The sequence below is a fragment of the Brassica oleracea genome, chromosome C3 (assembly GCF_000695525.1).
Source record: "Brassica oleracea var. oleracea cultivar TO1000 chromosome C3, BOL, whole genome shotgun sequence".
Lineage (NCBI taxonomy): Eukaryota > Viridiplantae > Streptophyta > Magnoliopsida > Brassicales > Brassicaceae > Brassica > Brassica oleracea.
This window is the reverse complement of record NC_027750.1, coordinates 16,387,250-16,405,891: the sequence shown is the minus strand read 5'-3', so window position 1 is coordinate 16,405,891 and position 18,642 is coordinate 16,387,250. Positions and strand designations below refer to the sequence as shown.

Sequence of the window (18,642 nt, the reverse complement as noted above, 5' to 3'; positions counted from 1 at the left end):
GATCAATCAAATCTATTAAATTTCATAAAATTTTGATAAAAATAAAAATTATGGTGAATAAATATTTTTTGTTATGATAATAAATTATGCGACAGCTCAGCCGGTCAATGCAGAACAATAAACAGAATATAAGGCGGCTCGGCCGACCAATTAACAATAAGCAGAATATAAGGCGGCTCAGCCGACTAATTAACAATAAACAGAATATAAGGCGGCTCGGCCGACCAATAAATTAATTAAATTATTAATAAATAATATAGGTGGTATTCCGGCCATTATAACATAATATAAATAATAGTTTAGGCGGTATACCGACCATTATAGTAGGGTATATATGATACAATAAATTTTACCGAATTGCAGAACGATCGTGCTGATAACGTGTTATAAAAAGAACTAAAATTTTATTGTATCGCGGGAGTTTAAACAAAACAAAATTTTATACACGTACGAAGAAGATAACACTGGAATAGAGAGAGATTTTATTATAAGGGAGAAGAGATTGTGTTTTGAGATGATGTTACAATCGATCGAAATGATCGATTTATATAGAAGTGAAAAAATTGAAGTTACTGTGCGAGCATAGTAACAGTGGACTCCATACTTATTATATTTACTCGTTATATTATATTTACTCGTTATTCGGTGCTGTCATTTTTTACTTTTGATTACGTTGATAACAGGTTGGTAATTATCTAGTGCTTCTCAGAGTTATATGTGACAGTGGACCCATGATTTATTAGTTTTGTTTGACAAAGAGGAGATACCTGTGGTGGTTAGTGGTCGAGAAAGCTACCGGATATTTAGATCTGACGAAGAAAATAGCAACTATGACTTACGAGACTGCAGTTTTGGCTTTCTTACTAAGCTGTTCTTCAAAGTAATTTGAAATTTGATTCTTATAACCATAGTTCTTATAAAATAAATATTTACAATATATACCATTTATTTGTTTTCTAATAAATAAATAAGAAATATATTTTATATGATAAATAATTTTGTTTTTGATGACCCTAGTATCCGGATGCCCCGAGAGAGATTCGATTAGCGTCTAATGATCGTCCACCGAAAATCTGGGCATAGTTCGGAAGACTGGTGATCACCCATGTTAATCCACCAGTGGTCACATACAGTTTGGACATGGGTTTTTTCGTATTGGGCCCAAAGATCCCTCAATATAATCACCACAAATCTATCGGCAGCAACACTTAGAACCACGCACTGTTGGATAAAACCATAAAGTGTGATCCTTCCGCTTGCCACTAGACCACTAACACGTGGTTTGTCTATACTATTAGTTTTTCTAAGCTTTCATATTAAATGTTAGAACGATTTTTCAAGTGACATGTTGTTATAATTTCTCACTTTAAGAATTAGAATGATTAATTTTTTTTTTACCTTTAATAAAGAATTAAATTTATTTTTATGCTAATTTTTTTATTAGTATATAAAATGAAACATTGTATCAACAAAATATATGCACAAACAATTTTGTAATATTTAGGTTAAATATAACAATAAAATTTAGCAACCCTTATTTATTTTTATTAATTTATATCTCATGAACATTCATCATAATATCTATAACATATTATATTTAAAGTTTTAGTTTGTTAAAGAAAAATTTATTAAAGATAACGTAAAAGTTATTAAATAGTGTATACGAACTTTTACCAGAAACCAGTGGTGGTAGTCCAGTGGCGCTTGAGGGAATAAACCCAATACGGCGAACCCTGGTTCGAACCCCGCTGGCCACACGGATATGGGCTATTGCTTTCGGCTCATTTGAATGTCCAGGAGAGGATCTATCCGTGGGCTGTACCTCCACCCGGGGGTTAGGTCTGTGTCTTTAAAAAAAAACTTTTACCAGAAAAAATAACAACTACAAACAAAAAAAACTTAAGTAGCATTTTATTTAAAATATAAAAAATAGTTTTTACTTTACATGAAAGAAAGATAAGTTACAACGCCTTTCTAGAAAAACAAAGATAAGCTACAACGCCAATTTGATGCCATGTCAAAATCCATGTGTTTATAACTCAAAATCATTTAGGTGTGAGTTGATCAACTAATGTATTTTATGTAAACTTCACAATACGAGTCAAACAAAACAAATTAACAAAACTATACACCACAAGATATTTGAAAAGAAAAGCCTCACACACACACATAAACACATACACACCTCACCATGAGATATTTGGTATTATGGTTCCAATTCCCAAAACTTTAAATAGACTATGGTCATAGCTCCCAGTCCGACGACTTACGTCTCCCACTGAAACTGTTTTCTCTTTTTTTTTAATCGAAAAACTGTTTCCTCTTTTCTAAAAGAAAGAATCATCGTAAATTGACTTTCAACACGTTAATAATTGCAATATCCGTCGGTGTGTCTACTACTATTATTTGTCGCCTTTTATTCTCTTCCGCTAATAATGTAAATGATGGTACCTAATTACATTGAATTAGATAGACCTGAATAAATAAACAGAAAACCTACAACTAAACCAAAACCAAGCTGAAAGAAAAAAACAAATCCAAACTAACCGATGTTTATCCGCGTGATTTTTATATTTTCTTAAACCGTAAAACTAGAATCAAACTGTAACAGAACAGAAAACTAAATAAAGACCCAAATGCTAAAAATATAGTATATGTATTTAAAAATATAAATGATATCTAAAGTTACCAAATATTTTTAAAATGCTATTTATAAACCAAAATATCCCGAGAAAACTGAATAGTTTTTATCTAATTTATTTGAAGTTATCGGAAATACTCGAAAGAACTAGATTACCCAAATAATTTTTTATCAGAAATATTTAAATTTATTTAATACGAAAACCTAAAAAAATTAATTTCCTATCCGAGTTATCCAAAAAATCGGATTCGAATTGAAATGGAATTTTATAGAATATTAGCTAGTTCCTCACATCATTATTTGTACCAAACCGAAATAACCAAAGCAAAATCAAACCAAATTTTATAATAAACCAAATAGTTCATATATTTCTATAAAAAATCAAAAACTGAAAAAAACAACTAGAATTAAACGAACCAAAATCAAACTAAAAATCGAACGGCTAGGCCTAAAATTATATGTCTTTAAATTCAGAATCAGAAATAAATAGATTTTACTATTAACAAAAAAAATATTGTGATATGAACCGTCAAGAAGAGAATATGATGATTTTGAATTAGTCATGATACAGTAATGTACTAGCACAAGCCACTGAAGTAATGGTTAGATATGAAATAAAATATGATTTTGCTATGTTTTGTTGTTTTTTTAACCAGGATTTGTTTGTTATAAATGGAGAGCGTTGGGGATACTATTGTCGCTGTCTCAACTACTAAGCCAACAACAACATGTGACGCGTTTCTACGGATCGTCTGTGTTTGGTACTATTAGCGTAGCCACCTCATTCTCATCATTCACATTCACAAGTCGCTCACCTATTTTCATTGGTTTACTCTTATTTTATTTTATTTTGAGTTAAGATATTATTTCGTTTTTATTTACTATACCATGTTAATGGTATGCAACATATTTTTTACCTAAGTTCTGTGATCACATAAATTCTGTGTAGTAATCATTTTTAAAACAGACTAAGTTTTTTTTTTAAAATTAATTTTAATATAAAGTTATATTTATAATTAAAAAACGAAGAAAATACTCAAAATTTTGATACTTCTGGAGCAGTTACCACTTGTCATAACGAAATATATTTTTGGGCTTTATACCCATTTATAACATATGAATAATAATTTATTTTTTATTTGGTGTTAATAAATCCTAATAAAACTTTGTAACCCGCAAGTTGGCAGGTCAGCGGGACGGATTTGACCCGCAATCCAGCCCTAGTTATCATATGTCATGTTTTAACAACAGTTCACCTAACTGAATGTTTTTTCTACTTGAGAACTTGATATTCATATCTATTATTTTTCAAATTGGAAAAGTTTAGATGCTGCCAAATGTCTTCTGTTGTGTAAATGCATCTCTATAATACATTGTTTAAAACATAACAGAACGGCTTTAATTTAGCAACTTTTCAACAAGAAATAATTTCATTTCTGCCTTTTGTTTATGACTAGACATACAAACCAATGTCTCTAGAAGTCCAATTTACCTACCAGTTTCAGACAACTCTTCATTTGAAGGAGGAGAATCATTCTCTAATTCACCGAGCTCTTCATCACTTTCCTCTTCATCTTCAGAATCAGCTTCAGTATCTGAACAACTCGTATAAAGCCTATTCCGGTGGTGATCACATGAATCCAATGGAGAATCATCCAAAATTGAAAGAGGATTTCTGTTACTCGGGTCATCATAAAGAGCAACATGTCTGTAGTATAGTTCAAGCTCCTTCTCTGCAATCGCTATGAAGTGTCTCACAGACTCGAGGGATTGCTCATACTTTGATTTCTCATAAGCCTGCAAAAGAAACAAAACCATGTTAGAAACTAGCACACAAGAGTAGACTTCAGAGTGACACAACCAGATGCCAAGGCTAATAACAACTTTGATGGACTTACCCTTTTCTTGGACAATGTATCGATAGGAGACATAACTTTTGGCTGAACATAACCTTTCCCTCTATAAAATACGATTGTATCATCGCCGATTATGTTAACAGGCACACCACCACTCAGCTTAGCAAGCTCCTCCGCGTACTGCTGCACTTGTCCAGGCTTATTGTTATTGCAAATAACCTTAACGGTTTCATGTTTTTTCCAATGCATGTGCATGTTCAGAATAACACCACCAAACACTCCTCTTCTCCCAATGGGAACATAGTTAGATCTTTTCTGACCCATTTTCTTCAAGTAGAAACGTTCTTCTCCTGTAATCTCATGGGGTCGAACCTCGGGTCCCTGCATTTTAGCAACTTCATACCGTTTCAGTTTCTCAACCAACGACGCTTCTTTGATCTTGGCCCTTTCAAGCTTGTGCTTTATTCTTTCCTCTGGATTAGCGAACTTCCTCTTCTTCTTCCCCTTGACGGTAAGTCTTCGTGGGTCTTTCCTGTTGGCTGCGTTTCTTTCCTCTCTCTCTTTCTTTCTTTTCAGCTTCAGCCTCTTTTTGGTCAGCCACTTCCATTTCTTGGGAGGATCAAGCTCCCGTGTTTCGAACTTGGGTTTCCCATCTGATATCACTAGGTTCACCGTCCCATGACTGAAGTTTCTTCTGCATATCGTTGAGATGGTCGGTTGAAAGAATGTCGATGTTGTACAAGCAAATTCTCGGCTCTGAGGAATAGACCTGGTGGGGAACAATATAAGCACATTTGGGACATAACTATGTTTGTATGGTCTTAAGAGATACGAACCTCGCGGAAATGAGAAGTGGATATGAAGATCTAAGAAGAGATGAAGAAGCTCTTTGAAGACTACGAACAAAAGCAATTGCCATCAAGAGTGTGTGACAACCTTTTTCATTCGAATGCAAATATCTTTTCAAGAATCGAATGTTTCATATAGCCTGCCAAAAAAAAAACAATGATCAAACACCAACGGGGAAAAAAAAAACAAGATAACTACTACTGATAACCACTAGCAACTCCTTGTTCTAATGGTTAATTGGAGCTTGTCTGCATAGAAGAGAGGTTAGAGCTACAAAACACAAACATCAAAGGTTTTTTTAGCTTTTATAAGATCAGGCTGGTATGTATTCAATCGAACAAGAAAAGGGGAAACAACGAAACCCAATTCGCCCAGAGTCTCAGAAAACGAGCAAAAATATAAAAGGAATGAAAATTGAACGGAGAAAGACAAGGGAATTAACATGAGCTTACATGACAAGAAGAGGAGCTTTACACTATTCTCAGGCGCGGTTACCTCAGGTTAATCGACCGGCGAGAAGCGACATACAAGCCATGGATTTGCGCCGCCGTGAAGAAATGCCCATTAGGCTTTCATTCGGCTCTTCATAAAATAAATAATAAGATAGAAACTCTATAAATTAATAAATTAATAATCACAGTAAACTAATAAAAAAAATTCGGTTGAAAATAGAACAGATTCAAAAAATTTATATAGTTTCATTAAAATCATAATTAATAATTTATATAAATACAAACAAAAAATCATATTATTTATTTTATATTCACAATAAAATTCATATTATAACACTTTAATATAGTTCTGATAATATTTTTTAAAGTTATATCTAAAAGCAACATTTAAATTCTATTAAACATATTTCATACACCAAAAATATAAAAAAGAATCAAAAATTCTATTTTTAAAATTTTAATTAATGTAGATACGATAAAGTCAAAAAGTTTCTTTTTGTAAATTAATAACTCTATAAATTAATAAAATAATATAATACAAATATTATTAGTTTATAGAGTTTTTACTGTATAGTCTTCTTATAAATTTTTTTTTTAAATTAAAACAAGTATAACTTTAAAACACTAATTTGGAAACCCTTTCTCTCTACTGATTAGTGAGAGAGAGAGCGAGCGAAAAATTTCTCTCATCTTTTAAATCTTTCAAATCTCTTTTTCTTTTGTTCTTTTTTTGTTGTAAATTTTTGATCATGTGGTCAATTTAAGCTTTCACTTTATCAAATTTATATTCGCTGGACAAAATTTTAGCAGGCTCTTAAACAAAAAAATTTAATCTCACAAACTCTTTAAGAATCTAACATGCTCTTCATTTAATTGATACTCTTTCTTAACGTAGTTAAAGTCAATTATACTCTTATTTCATTTAACTAATTAGGTGTTTTCGCGTTATTTATCTCCATGGTTCCTCTTTTTTCCCCTCCTCTTCTATTCGGCCTTTTTTTTCTCTTTTCCCGAGCACCATTGCTGCGGACGTGTTTTTACATTAGATTCAATTCGTACCCAACACTACATTAAGCAATTTTGACGAATTATAAGTGTACATCCATACCCAAAACTAAATTAAGCACTATATGTGAACCCAACACTACATTAAGCAATACATGTTTCCCAATTGATTCAATTCGTATCCTGCACATGTATAATTTTGTATAATTTGGTACAACTATATTGGTACAACTGGTAAAACTTGTATAATTAGAATAGTAAAACTGTATAAACAAGTGAAATTATGATAGTACAAAACTTATATAGTTCATGAATAAGAAGTAATAAGATTATTATATTACAAAATTATGATATTACAACTTGGTTTGTATATGATGAGGGCTTGGTAGATCGTATATTGATTATTGATGTTGGAAATGCAAGCACTAATGATGGTATAAGTTAGTAGACACTAATATCGAGAAATTTGACACCGGTCTCCGACTCCGCTGGAGCAATAGCTCGCCGGCGTCGCCTCCTCTTAATACCTTTCATGGCTCTCTTCGTTTTATCTAAGTTTCTTACATCTATCTCTACTTTTGTTTCTTAATCTCATTCGTGTATAACCATAGAGCGGCGGTCAGCTCATCGAACGCGTTTGCGTGAGGAGAAAACCGGTTGCATCAACCTCTCTCTTCCGGATCTGACGCCATCGTCTACCGGACCTGGAAATTTCTCGGGAAAAACCCGAAGAACCCTCTCGACTACCACCACCACCCGCCGCTGAGACTCTTGTGTGTTCACTAAACGGTGCACTATTCCTTTTACCAGTGCCAACAGATCCTCCATCTTCATAGCCACTTTCAAGTTGAAGGCGTTTCTCTCAGAAGCACTCTTCCAACTCTTGAAAACAGTTTACAATGGTCTCATATCTAGCTCATCGTTGGGTCATACCCTCCCCAGAGTCATCAGAGATCCTTACACCATCAAACCTCTCAGATCTGTTGATTCCTCCATATCCTATCCATCGCTGCATCACCGGTTCTCGAACAGTTAACACACCTCCAGTCTGGCCCCATCATAGTTGTGGCGTACTTCTGCGAATTGTCGGAGTTTGTTCCTAATCATCGCTTTCGGTGTCTATCCTGCTAACGGCTCTCGGTTTTCCTCAGATCCTGACAATCTTCTCATCCTTCGCGTGCACAAGCAGATCTGGGCCTGGGCCATATTTTCTCTTAGGTTTATTGGCCCAACTATCAGCCCATCAAAGGATGCAACTGAATTTATTCCGTACAGGGGCTTTCATCAAGCGCTCACACTTGTAAGCGATTCTCATCAATGTTTCAATCAAAGCGTGGGCATCAATAATTGTTCAATGAGTTGTTTAACAAAATTTTGCATTATGGGCATATTAACTTCCTCCCTTGGGGAGAGACCAGTTTCCTCTTTTTTGGAGAGATCACTTTCAACACTTTCATCCATTCTAGGGAGAAATATTCCGTCAACCTTCTCCATCATGGATAAAGTATTTCAACGCTCAGCTGTACAAGCATCATGAGCTACACTTTTTCTTCATTCGCCTATATTGGTAGGAGATCAGATAGATCTGAATCGATCAGCTTAGAAGCCTTTTTGAAGAAGCTTCCGGTTTTTGTTTACGATTCAAACCGTCTAACCTATCCTTTTAATGCTTTAGTTTTTGTTTATGTAACAAGTGAGTTTCCCTCTCTTGCAATGAGCCCTCTACTTGTAATCATCAGTTAAGCTTAATTTAATTATTTGTTGCACAAAAAATGGTATAAGTTAGTATAGTTTAACCGTAGAATTTGTATAACTAGATTAGTAAAAATGTAAAAGAGAAAAGAAAAGATATGAAAATATGATAGTATAAAAATTATATATTTCATGAAATTAAGAATTTTATTAGATGGTTAGATGAGAAATTATTATAGAAAACTGAATATAAGTAACATTACATGTGTACCCTATACTACGTTAAGTATTACATGTTTCCCAACACTACATTAGTGACATTGAAAATTTGTTTATATTAATTTGTAATAGATAAGTAAACTTTTGACTTCGAAAAGTAAAACTTCGACATCAAAATTTGTTTTTCTAAATTCCCGCCCAGTTTTGCCTCCTATTTTCTAAACACGCGTAGAGCCATGTCATTATGTTGTGAAGTATAAAAACAATTTTTAAGGGTGTTCCTATTTCTACAATCCTCCCGATCTTCTCAAGTCTGAACCCCATTTTTCCTCATCTCAATTATCTCTCTCTCTCTCTCTCTCTATTGGCATAATGACCAATCGGTCGGGTTCATGTTCCACGAGCAGTGGGTGGACAAGAGTCAGAACTGATGGGATCCCTATTAGGTGTAGCTGCGGAGAGGGTGTCATTGAGCTCATCTCCAAATCCGATCCAAACCCTTACCACCGATATTATCAATGTTGCTATGCGGCTCAAAGGAAGGTAACACCTTTCAACTTCAGTTATTAGTTTTTAAATATGTCTAAACCGCCATTATTTTCTCTATTTTTGTAGCTTGTGATCGAGAATCATGTCTTCGAATGGGTCGATGAGGCATTCACGGATAAGATAAAACATTTGGACAACCAAGTTCGTGTGCTAGAAGAAGAACTTAAACTTATCAAAGCAACCATGAGAATTGAAAGGCCCAATAATGGATGGATGCTTGTAAGTTGTTTCTTAACTTCTATTGTCTTAGTTCTGGGGATTTGGTTGCACAAGTAATATGAACTTCTATTAAATTAATGGAATTACGAGTTTCTGATTGTTATACCCGTTTGATTGTAAAACGAATAACTGAGGGAAACTGGCAAAAAAAAAATAGAAATGGAGGACTAAATTGTGAGTCAAATTCAAAACAAGTTAGACCAATGAGAAATTATGTTTTAATGTTGTTTGTGTGTTTATGGTTGTATAACTGAGTGAAACTGGTAAAATTAAAAAAAAAAAAAAATAGAAATGGAGATAAAGTTGTTTACACTGGACTAATAAAAGTATACATGTATTATTCTAATATGTTTAAACATATTTGTGATTCTAATACAAAACAAAAAATATATTAAAATTTGTGATATTTTTTTGATTGTTTACGAGTATTACCTTATAAAGACTTACATATTTCATGAAATTGTCTATATTATTACATGGTTAGACCGATGAGAAATGATAGTATGAAAGTCCACATGGAAACCCCGAATATTTGAGAGTAAAACACCAAGCATTTCATGACTTTCTCTCCATCCCATCTTTGTCATCTTCAGTTCATTTCATTTCCTTTCCTTTCCTTTCCTTCTCTCTCTCAAGGGTTCTCTGTCCATCTCTCTCTCCTCTCACATCATGAACTGAGATCTAAAAATTCACGGCATGGATCCATGGGTAAGAAAATGAACAAGAGGGAGAAAAAGAAGATAAAGGAACACTTCGACATGATTGGGTACGTAACAGATGCCTACTATGGGATTCCAAGCCGTTTCCCATGTGGGGAACGAGTAATCAACGAGGTTTCTCCAAAACCAAAGTATCCAACAGATTTTGATATTTTCATGGGAGTAGATACTTCACATGCGAGGACTTCGAGGTAATCTGACTAACTTTAATTCATTTTAGATTTTGTTGCTTTAAAGGGGATATAACAGAGTTTTGGGTTTAACTTGCAGAACGATGGCATCCACTTTCATCAACCAAGGGTTATCGGTGTCTAGGAAGAGGTTCATCAATTAAGGAAGCATATGAATAAGATGGCTCATGAGATTGCAGAGCTTAAGGAGCTTATATCCCGTCTTCCAAGAGCTTCGTTGTATGAATTTATGTTCTATGTTTGTTTTATTATGACTCGTCTATGGCTAACTTGTTTAACCATTTCTTACGTTGTTATCGTTCAAACTGTTCAACGGTTAATTTGTATTCGGATCTTAGTTGTTTTGATTTGTTAAACAAAGTTCTTCTTAGTTTTATTATTTTTTACAACTGAACACAACACAAAGTATTTCTAAGTTGAAAGAAGTATTACAAAACCACATTAGTAGAACATGTTGGAAATGAATTGGTATTACCGAATTGGTATTTCTAAATGATTTGTTTGAACTTACATCACTCGATTTATTAGAAGAATAAGTGAACTGGCTGTGTAACTTAAATTCATAAATGGTTTGGTTGTACTTACATCACTCGATTTTATTTTATTAGAAATTAAATTTATTTTTGAGTTTGTGTTACATCAATCAATCAATGGATTTGGTATTACGAAGTTAATGAAGCAAAGTTGAAAATGAACTGGTTGCGTGTTTGTCCCGATAATACACATTCATTTCAGACACATCTATAATTACCCTCCTCATTAGAGTAAGAAACATCTCGAGAACAAGTATCCTTACAAGTAAATGTTTACAAGCGTTTCATCTCTCTCTTTCTCATATCATATCCGATATAATTTGATTGTTGTTAGTTTCAGGTTAATATGTCTGGAACAGCACAAGATGTTTACAAGATGGAGAAAACAACAGCCGCTGAACACTACTGGGCCATCCTTCACATGGTGAAGGATCAGGAGAAAGAATGAGAAAAGGCACGTAGCAGAAATCGAGAAGTACTCTATTTCAGATCAAATAAGGTTGCTTGATGAGATTATGGAGAAGGGGCTGTCTTACTTCAACATCAAGGAAGAGAAGGACAGAATCGAGGTGAATATCCTCTTTGCGGAGGAGAAGTTAAGAACAATCAAAGTCATGTATATATACTGGGAAAAGCTGGGGGAGTCCTTCATCTCCAAGCCTTGAGTGGCCCCTCCTCTTTTATCAAAACTTTTTTAAAATTTATGGTTTTACTTTTATTTTTGTAACCTAAAAATCTTGACGTTAACAGTTTTTAAACTGGATTATAATATATGTTACTTTTGCGGATATTATTTGGGTGTCCTATTAACTATGCTTCTTATCTGGATTGTTTCGTTTTGCTAAAGGTTCAACTTTGTCATACTTCAGCAGAGTTTTACCCCACAACTTTTGTCACATTGACAACTTGTAAGATGACGATGGATAAGCCATTTTCAGTCCACACTCGTTGGTTTCGTTTCATGCAGATGAAGATTAGTTCCTTTACTTATATGTCCTTTATATTTTTCATACTTCGGCAAAATTCTAATCCATAGCTTTTGTCACTTTCTTAGGTAATTCACTACTCGTAGTAAAAAGAAACCTGTCAAAGTTCCACTATATTTTACGAAATTATACTATTTTGGTTGTACAATTTGCCTTAACTTTTATTGGGTTGTACCATTTTGGTTGTACAAATTGTATAAAGTTACACTGAGTTTTACTGAGTTACATCAAATGATTTTATTAGACGAATATAAATGCATTTAAGAGTTTCGGTTTTAGGAAGCTAATGAGAATATGCAAAGTTGGAAAACACTCTGAATCGTTTGCTAGAATATGAATAAATAAAATTTCATTAATGAACTTAAATGATTTGGTTGAACTTATTTTCAAAGTCCACGTGTAAGGGTGATATGCTAGCTCTTGTGTTTTTTGCCTCCATCAGTCTCTCAAAACCTTCTAGTGTATTATAGCACCCTTGTCCTGATAAAATATCCTTATCCGTCACGGACCATATGTAAATAATTATCTTCCTTTGGTATTCTTTGAGTTTCTTCATCTATACTATGTATTAATGATGTTTGAGATCTAGTCTTCATCATTGCCATTTGTGCCTTACTAGTTATTACATAGTATATCTTATGTCTATGCTAACTTTAAAGTATCTCGAAGATCTTTATCAATACTGTTAAAAATCTGATCATTCCGTCTTTTCCATGTATACCATAAAATCTAAACAAATTGATTGTCCTTTATATGGGTTCCAGTTTTCCGAAACAAATAATCTACGATCATATAAACCGGTTGCATACCTGATTTTGTGGGAACTTTTGAAATGTTCTATACGTGGATGGATGCTGGACATTAAAAAAAAATGGTTAATAGTTTTCTCATTTGTCTCGTATCTTTCGCACTGAGAATTATATTATATTTTGCGATTTGTGAGATTCATTCTTACCAATACATGACCTAAAATAAATTTACCAAAAAATATTTCAGTTATGGACCATTTAATTTTCTACAAATAAGCTTGCAAAGCTTTAGTTTCAGGTCTGAAAGCTGGTGCATGTCTTGCTTTATCCAGAAACATGTTCTGTGTGATATTCAGACTTAACAATATCTGTCGGCCTGTGTTGTGTAAAGTGCCATTTATCTTTATTTATGGATTGAATCCGGCTCAAAAGAATACTCTTAATTTTGACCAAATAAGAAAGAATATTCTTAATGAGTGTCGCATCATCTGGATCTGCATATTCCACGTAGCATTGAATAAGCTAATACCATTTAGTTTTAGGAATTGTGAAAGACAAGATTCGTATTATAAACTTTGATCAACTTTAGCGGGGGTTATTGGTTGTTTTATTTTAATAGATTTGAAAATCCGAACTAAATTTAGTGTTATTGGTTATATGATTTTCAAATATGTATTAAAATCATGTGTTATTTGTTTAATGATTCATAAATTTTATATCAAATCAAGTGTTATTCAATTGTACGGATTTACTAATAAATTTGATTTTATAATGAATTTGTTTGGATTTTTTGTTAAAAATACAAAGACTTAAATCCGAGGAAAAACCTCCGGATTTGTAAATACTAATCTGAAAAAATAAAAATTGCATATTTTACTTAGATTTATAAATACTACATGAATTTCTAAATCAATCAAAATATATAACCAATAACACCTAAACTAACACTCACGTTTCAAAATCCCTCATATATTAAATTATAAGCATTTGCAATAAATGTGTTCACACGCACGTTGATATGCGTCAGTCTCATAATCATTTCCACTTTAGAATGCTTACATGTCATCTTAACAGTCATTTAGCAATTAATGTGTTCACACACTAATTTTTTTAACTCTATCGCAAACAATTTAATGTGTTCACATACTAATTTATTTTAATTAGGTCATTTCTAGTTTTTCGGATTTTTAATTTTGGTATTAGTGAATTGAATTATGTCCGGGCAATAACTGAATAATATCATTGTTGAAAGAAATAAATTTCAGAATCATTAAGATTCACATCAATTTAAATGACCGAATGAGAATATTTTTAGAAATTGAAAGTTTTGTATCTTGCCGAACTTGGCCATGGTTGATGTTCAAAAAAAAAACTTGGCCATGGTTGAGTTTTTATGCATACGAAAGCAACAAATCATTGTGATTGGTTATGAATTAAGGAAACTAAGGTGAAAAATGTCACACACAAAGTTGGATATTTACTTTAGCCAAGTATTGTTTTTATTGACAGAGTTTTCATATCAAACGAAGAATTAGAAACATAATAAGATTATTAGAAAAAATCAGAAATCAGAAAAGCTATAAAAGAAAATAAAATTCGCGAAATCAATTGAAAACCATAACTCATGTATCAAGTGAAGAGATCACATTATTTTCGACGCAACTCTAACCCATTTCACTCGATTATATCGTGTTTTTATTATATTTACCAAGATTTTTTAATAAGAAAGTACACGTTATTAGTTATAAACTACGTCAATTTTGTAACATGCCCAAAAATATTGTCATGACGCCCAACCATTTCTATTGTTATTCTTAAAGTATGGTCCAATAATTATGTATTTAAAATAAGCCCAACATATTAGTTTTACATTTATTTATTTTTCTTTATACCCGTAAAAGAAAATAAGTTTGGGTAAAATATTTGGATTCGAAGAACTGAACCAAAGTTGATTTGAAAGTAATAATAAACAAAAACTAAAACTGATTAAGTACTCTGCATCCCGAATACTAGCAAATAAAAACCAACATAACACTAATCCGGACCTCACAGTGGACTTTTTCATTGACCCAACTTCACGAACTTGGAATTTGCAAGCAATTCAGGCTTTGGTGGATCCCCATGACGCTAAAATTATCAAAAGTATACCTCTTAGTAGAAATCAGATGGTGGATAAGGATGGATGGCACTTCACAAATAATGGGATACACGGTTAAATCAGGATACCAATTAGAAATGGTCTACCCGGATAAGGAAAACCCCAAGAAAATTTTGGCCCCACAGTGGATATCCTAAAAGCGTTCTGCTGGAAGATACGATGCCCCCCAAGATAAAACACTTTTTGTGGCAAATGGTATGAGGGTGCAGCTGTTAAGAAAAATTTGAAAGTGAGAGAAATACAAGGAAAATTTGTTGTGCTAGATGCAGAGTTGAAGAGGAATCAATAAATCATGTGTTTTTTTTAATGTCCTCCAGCGCATCAAGTTTGGGCACTATCAAAGTTACCATCTAACCGAGCTTTTTCCCCACTAGTTTTCTCTTCACAAATATGGATCTTCTTTTTTGGAAAGTCCTCCCGAAAATGGAAGATCATCATTTTGCGTGGATATTATGGTACATTTGGAAATGAATGAATACTAAAGTTTTTAGTAATTTCATTGATCCCAGAGACATGCTCAATCTGGTGGAAACAAAATCCACACTTTAGGTTGAGGCACATGTGCTGAACATGCATCAGGCATCACAACAAGTGGAGGTTAGGCGACTCCCAATAATCACAGGACGCTGGTGTTTTATAGATGATTCGTGGAAAGAGAAGGAGCCTTATTCAGGACAAGGTTAGTATAGCACTCTTGAGGGTTTGATGGGGGCAAGAAACATTCAGGCAAGTTTCTCACCTCTTCACTCGGAGATAGAAGCACTGATATGGACAATGAAGTGTATGAAGAATTTACGTCAGTTTCAGGTCACATTTGCTACCGATTGTTCTCAACTGGTGAAGATGGTTTCAGAATCAGAAAAAAGGCCGGCGTACAAAAGTTATCTGGAAGACATAAAGATTTTGAAGACAAGTTTCCTCAGCTCGGAGATTATTCATGTACCCCGGATGAAGAATCTAAAGGCGGATAGTTTAGCATATAGTACCAGAAAATAATCGTCTTTCGTCGTTCACATGGATGTAGAGCTATCAGTTTGGTTCGCAGAGTCAATATGAGTCTGTCTACGCTGATGACAAAAAAAAACTGATTAATATCTGATCCAAACTGTAATATTTTGCATACCGAAAATATCTAAAACATAAATATATTAGTTATTTTAAATTTTATATCTATTATATATTCATTAATATGAAAATATCTAAAAAAAAAAAAAATATGTTCAAAATACTTAAAATATATATTTTTCCCCTTCTAAATATTTAAATTAAACTATTTTTATGTAAATTTAATTTTTAGTCTTACGTTTTTAAAAATTTTATGTTTTATATTATTTTGATTTTTGATTTTGAGGATCAAGTATATTTGGATTTTTGTTAAAATAATACATAATTAAATAGGTACTCGAACTTGACCCCGACCGAACCTGCAATGTTCGAACCAAATCTGAACCAAATTCAAACCAAAATTTTTAAATATCCGAATCATATTTAAATTTCTGAGTCTAAAAATTCGAAATGTGAATAGATCAACTGATCCGAACGGATATCTCTGAATGCCCATCCCTTGAAAAAGCAATACGACAAATCTCTTATTACAATGTAAAATAAATAATAAAAAAGTTACTACCTAGTTAATGAATAATCCATCTGTAATGAATTACATATTATATTATTAAAAGTTGGTTCGGGTTAAAAATCTAACATATACTCCAAGGTATTACCATCGCATATATAGATTAAAATCTTAATAAATAAAAAGTTCGAGTTAGTCTACATAGCAGTGAGAAATGTAAAGAGACATAATGAAATGAGTTCAGGTATAATATATTATATTGTGTATATCATATTTAGACATAGATATTTTTTATGTCGAAACCAAATGTTATTTGGTAAAAATATCGGTCATGTTTATTGATTCCCAAATAATTGGTAAGCAAAATGAATTAGTGTAACAGAACTTTTGGATTTATCTATTTAATATACAATCTAATCTATCATTGCATAGGTCCAAAATTTAAATTACAACATTTTATCAAAATATATAAATATGATTTTAAATAAGTAAATTAGATTATTTAAATGAATTTTGAACCATAGTTGATTATGTAAAATTATCATTATGTATGTAGTTGGACATCATATTTATTAAACAATATTAAAATTTATACTTTGCAATAAATTATTATAAAAATTTAGTTTGAAAATTTTTAGTTGGTTAGTTTATATATTTACATTGGGTAGTTTGCAAATCAGTTACTTTTTTGTCAACAAAATGAGAAAATCTTGATCTAAATATTGATAAAATAAAAATAATTAAATCTTGATCATATTGTTAGAAAATAAGTCAAAATTATAAATATTAAACATAACAAAAGTTAAATTTTTTATATAACCTATCATGAAATAGGGTAAATGTTTAATAAATCTTGATCTCTTGTTATTATCGCTTGCTTATGTTAGATTTACAAAAGATTCTTTGGTTGGTAGTAATTCTAACAATACTAAGTTAGTTATCTAAAGTTCATCGTGATTCTAAAGTAATTGTTTCTGTTTTTTTGTTAGCATAAATTTAGGAAATGATTTGGTTATTTTGTAATGTTAATGTAATAATAATGAATGTCATATTTTTCTAATGAGAAATGAATAAGGCCAAACTTAAATGAAAACCTATCCTTATTGATTATCAAGATTTTCTAGAAACGTTAAATATCTGATTGATTAAAATAAATGATCAAATATGTGATATTATATAACTAATTAAATAATCCTACTATAACTTGTCAACAGTACATAAAAATAGTAACTTTATTTTAATACAATATGAGTTTTTTATTGGTTAAGTTATAATGGATTAACATGTAGTTGGTTCGAGTTCTTGTTTCTAAGTTTGGTGTCGATTCTTGATATCACTCAAATTACTCTAAGTAGTGAATTATCTCAAATAAGAGGTTCAGATATAGTACTTAGGGATCGAATCCATAGAGACTCTAGGATTACTCAATAGATTATGGTCTAAAACTAAATCTAGATTGAATAGTTTATGGGTTTTAAAGCAGTAAATTGGTTGGTGAGCAAGTTTATTGCTCCATTGATTGTTATGAGTTTGTTAACAGTTGGTTGAAGTAGCTAGATTCATGTATATACTCAGGTATGATAAATGATACTTAATTTGGGAAATTAAGAGTTTATTAATATTAATTATTCTTGAATTCAAACTAAGGTATAATCTTTTTGATTATCAAATCTGGATCTCGGACCTCAACTCTCGTTATTTTGGTCGCGAGAAAGTGTCGATCGATAATTCTTTGTGAATATCGATCCATACACCTTTAAAAATATCGATCGACAGGGCTATCTTTGTGTCGATCGATACTTCTTCCAGAAAGCTTTACGAACGGGTTTGATTTGGATTATCTAACTCACTACATCAACTCTCGTCTGTATCTAGTCAGTTAGATCATTCTAGTTATTTTCAGGTATTGAGTCAAGCAATTGCTTGATCCCAATTAATCTTAGGATCTAAGTTCAAAGGGTGATTAATCCTAAACTTAGCTTTAATGCATAACTAGATGATTGAACTATATTTCTAAACATCCTAACAATTGTTGTGTCAGTATTACATTTATCATCCTATTTAAGAAACCTAAATATAACAGTAAAAACTACTCAGACATATTCACAGAACACATGATTATGATGGTCTGAATAATACTTAAATAAATTAAATAGCAAAAGTAACAGAAATAATGAAAGCAAGGGAGTTCAAGATCTTCTCTGTTTTGCAGTAGATGATCTATCTCTCCAATCCTAAGCTCTCCTCCTTT

The 18,642-nt window shown here is 32.2% G+C and overlaps 2 protein-coding genes across 3 annotated transcripts; one reads left to right on the top strand and one right to left on the bottom strand.

The window, feature by feature from the left end:
• Positions 1 to 4,017: 4,017 nt before the first annotated feature.
• LOC106328530 (uncharacterized CRM domain-containing protein At3g25440, chloroplastic-like) lies at positions 4,018 to 5,959 on the bottom strand. Of its 2 annotated transcripts, none has more exons than XM_013766989.1 (4): positions 5,799 to 5,959; positions 5,334 to 5,485; positions 4,540 to 5,266; positions 4,018 to 4,438 (listed from the first exon to the last, which is right to left on the bottom strand). In XM_013766989.1, exons 2-4 carry the CDS (start codon positions 5,414 to 5,416, stop codon positions 4,130 to 4,132), a joined length of 1,119 nt encoding a protein of 372 aa, XP_013622443.1. In that variant the 5' UTR covers positions 5,417 to 5,485; positions 5,799 to 5,959; the 3' UTR covers positions 4,018 to 4,129. The 2 variants fall into 2 exon arrangements, with proteins under 2 accessions (XP_013622443.1, XP_013622444.1); XM_013766990.1 differs by having other exon boundaries at positions 5,842 to 5,949.
• Positions 5,960 to 9,976: 4,017 nt separating this feature from the next.
• LOC106332438 lies at positions 9,977 to 10,771 on the top strand. The gene is made up of 2 exons (XM_013770896.1): positions 9,977 to 10,392; positions 10,472 to 10,771. Exons 1-2 carry the CDS (start codon positions 10,040 to 10,042, stop codon positions 10,533 to 10,535), a joined length of 417 nt encoding a protein of 138 aa, XP_013626350.1. The 5' UTR covers positions 9,977 to 10,039; the 3' UTR covers positions 10,536 to 10,771.
• The last annotated feature ends 7,871 nt before the right edge of the window (positions 10,772 to 18,642 follow it).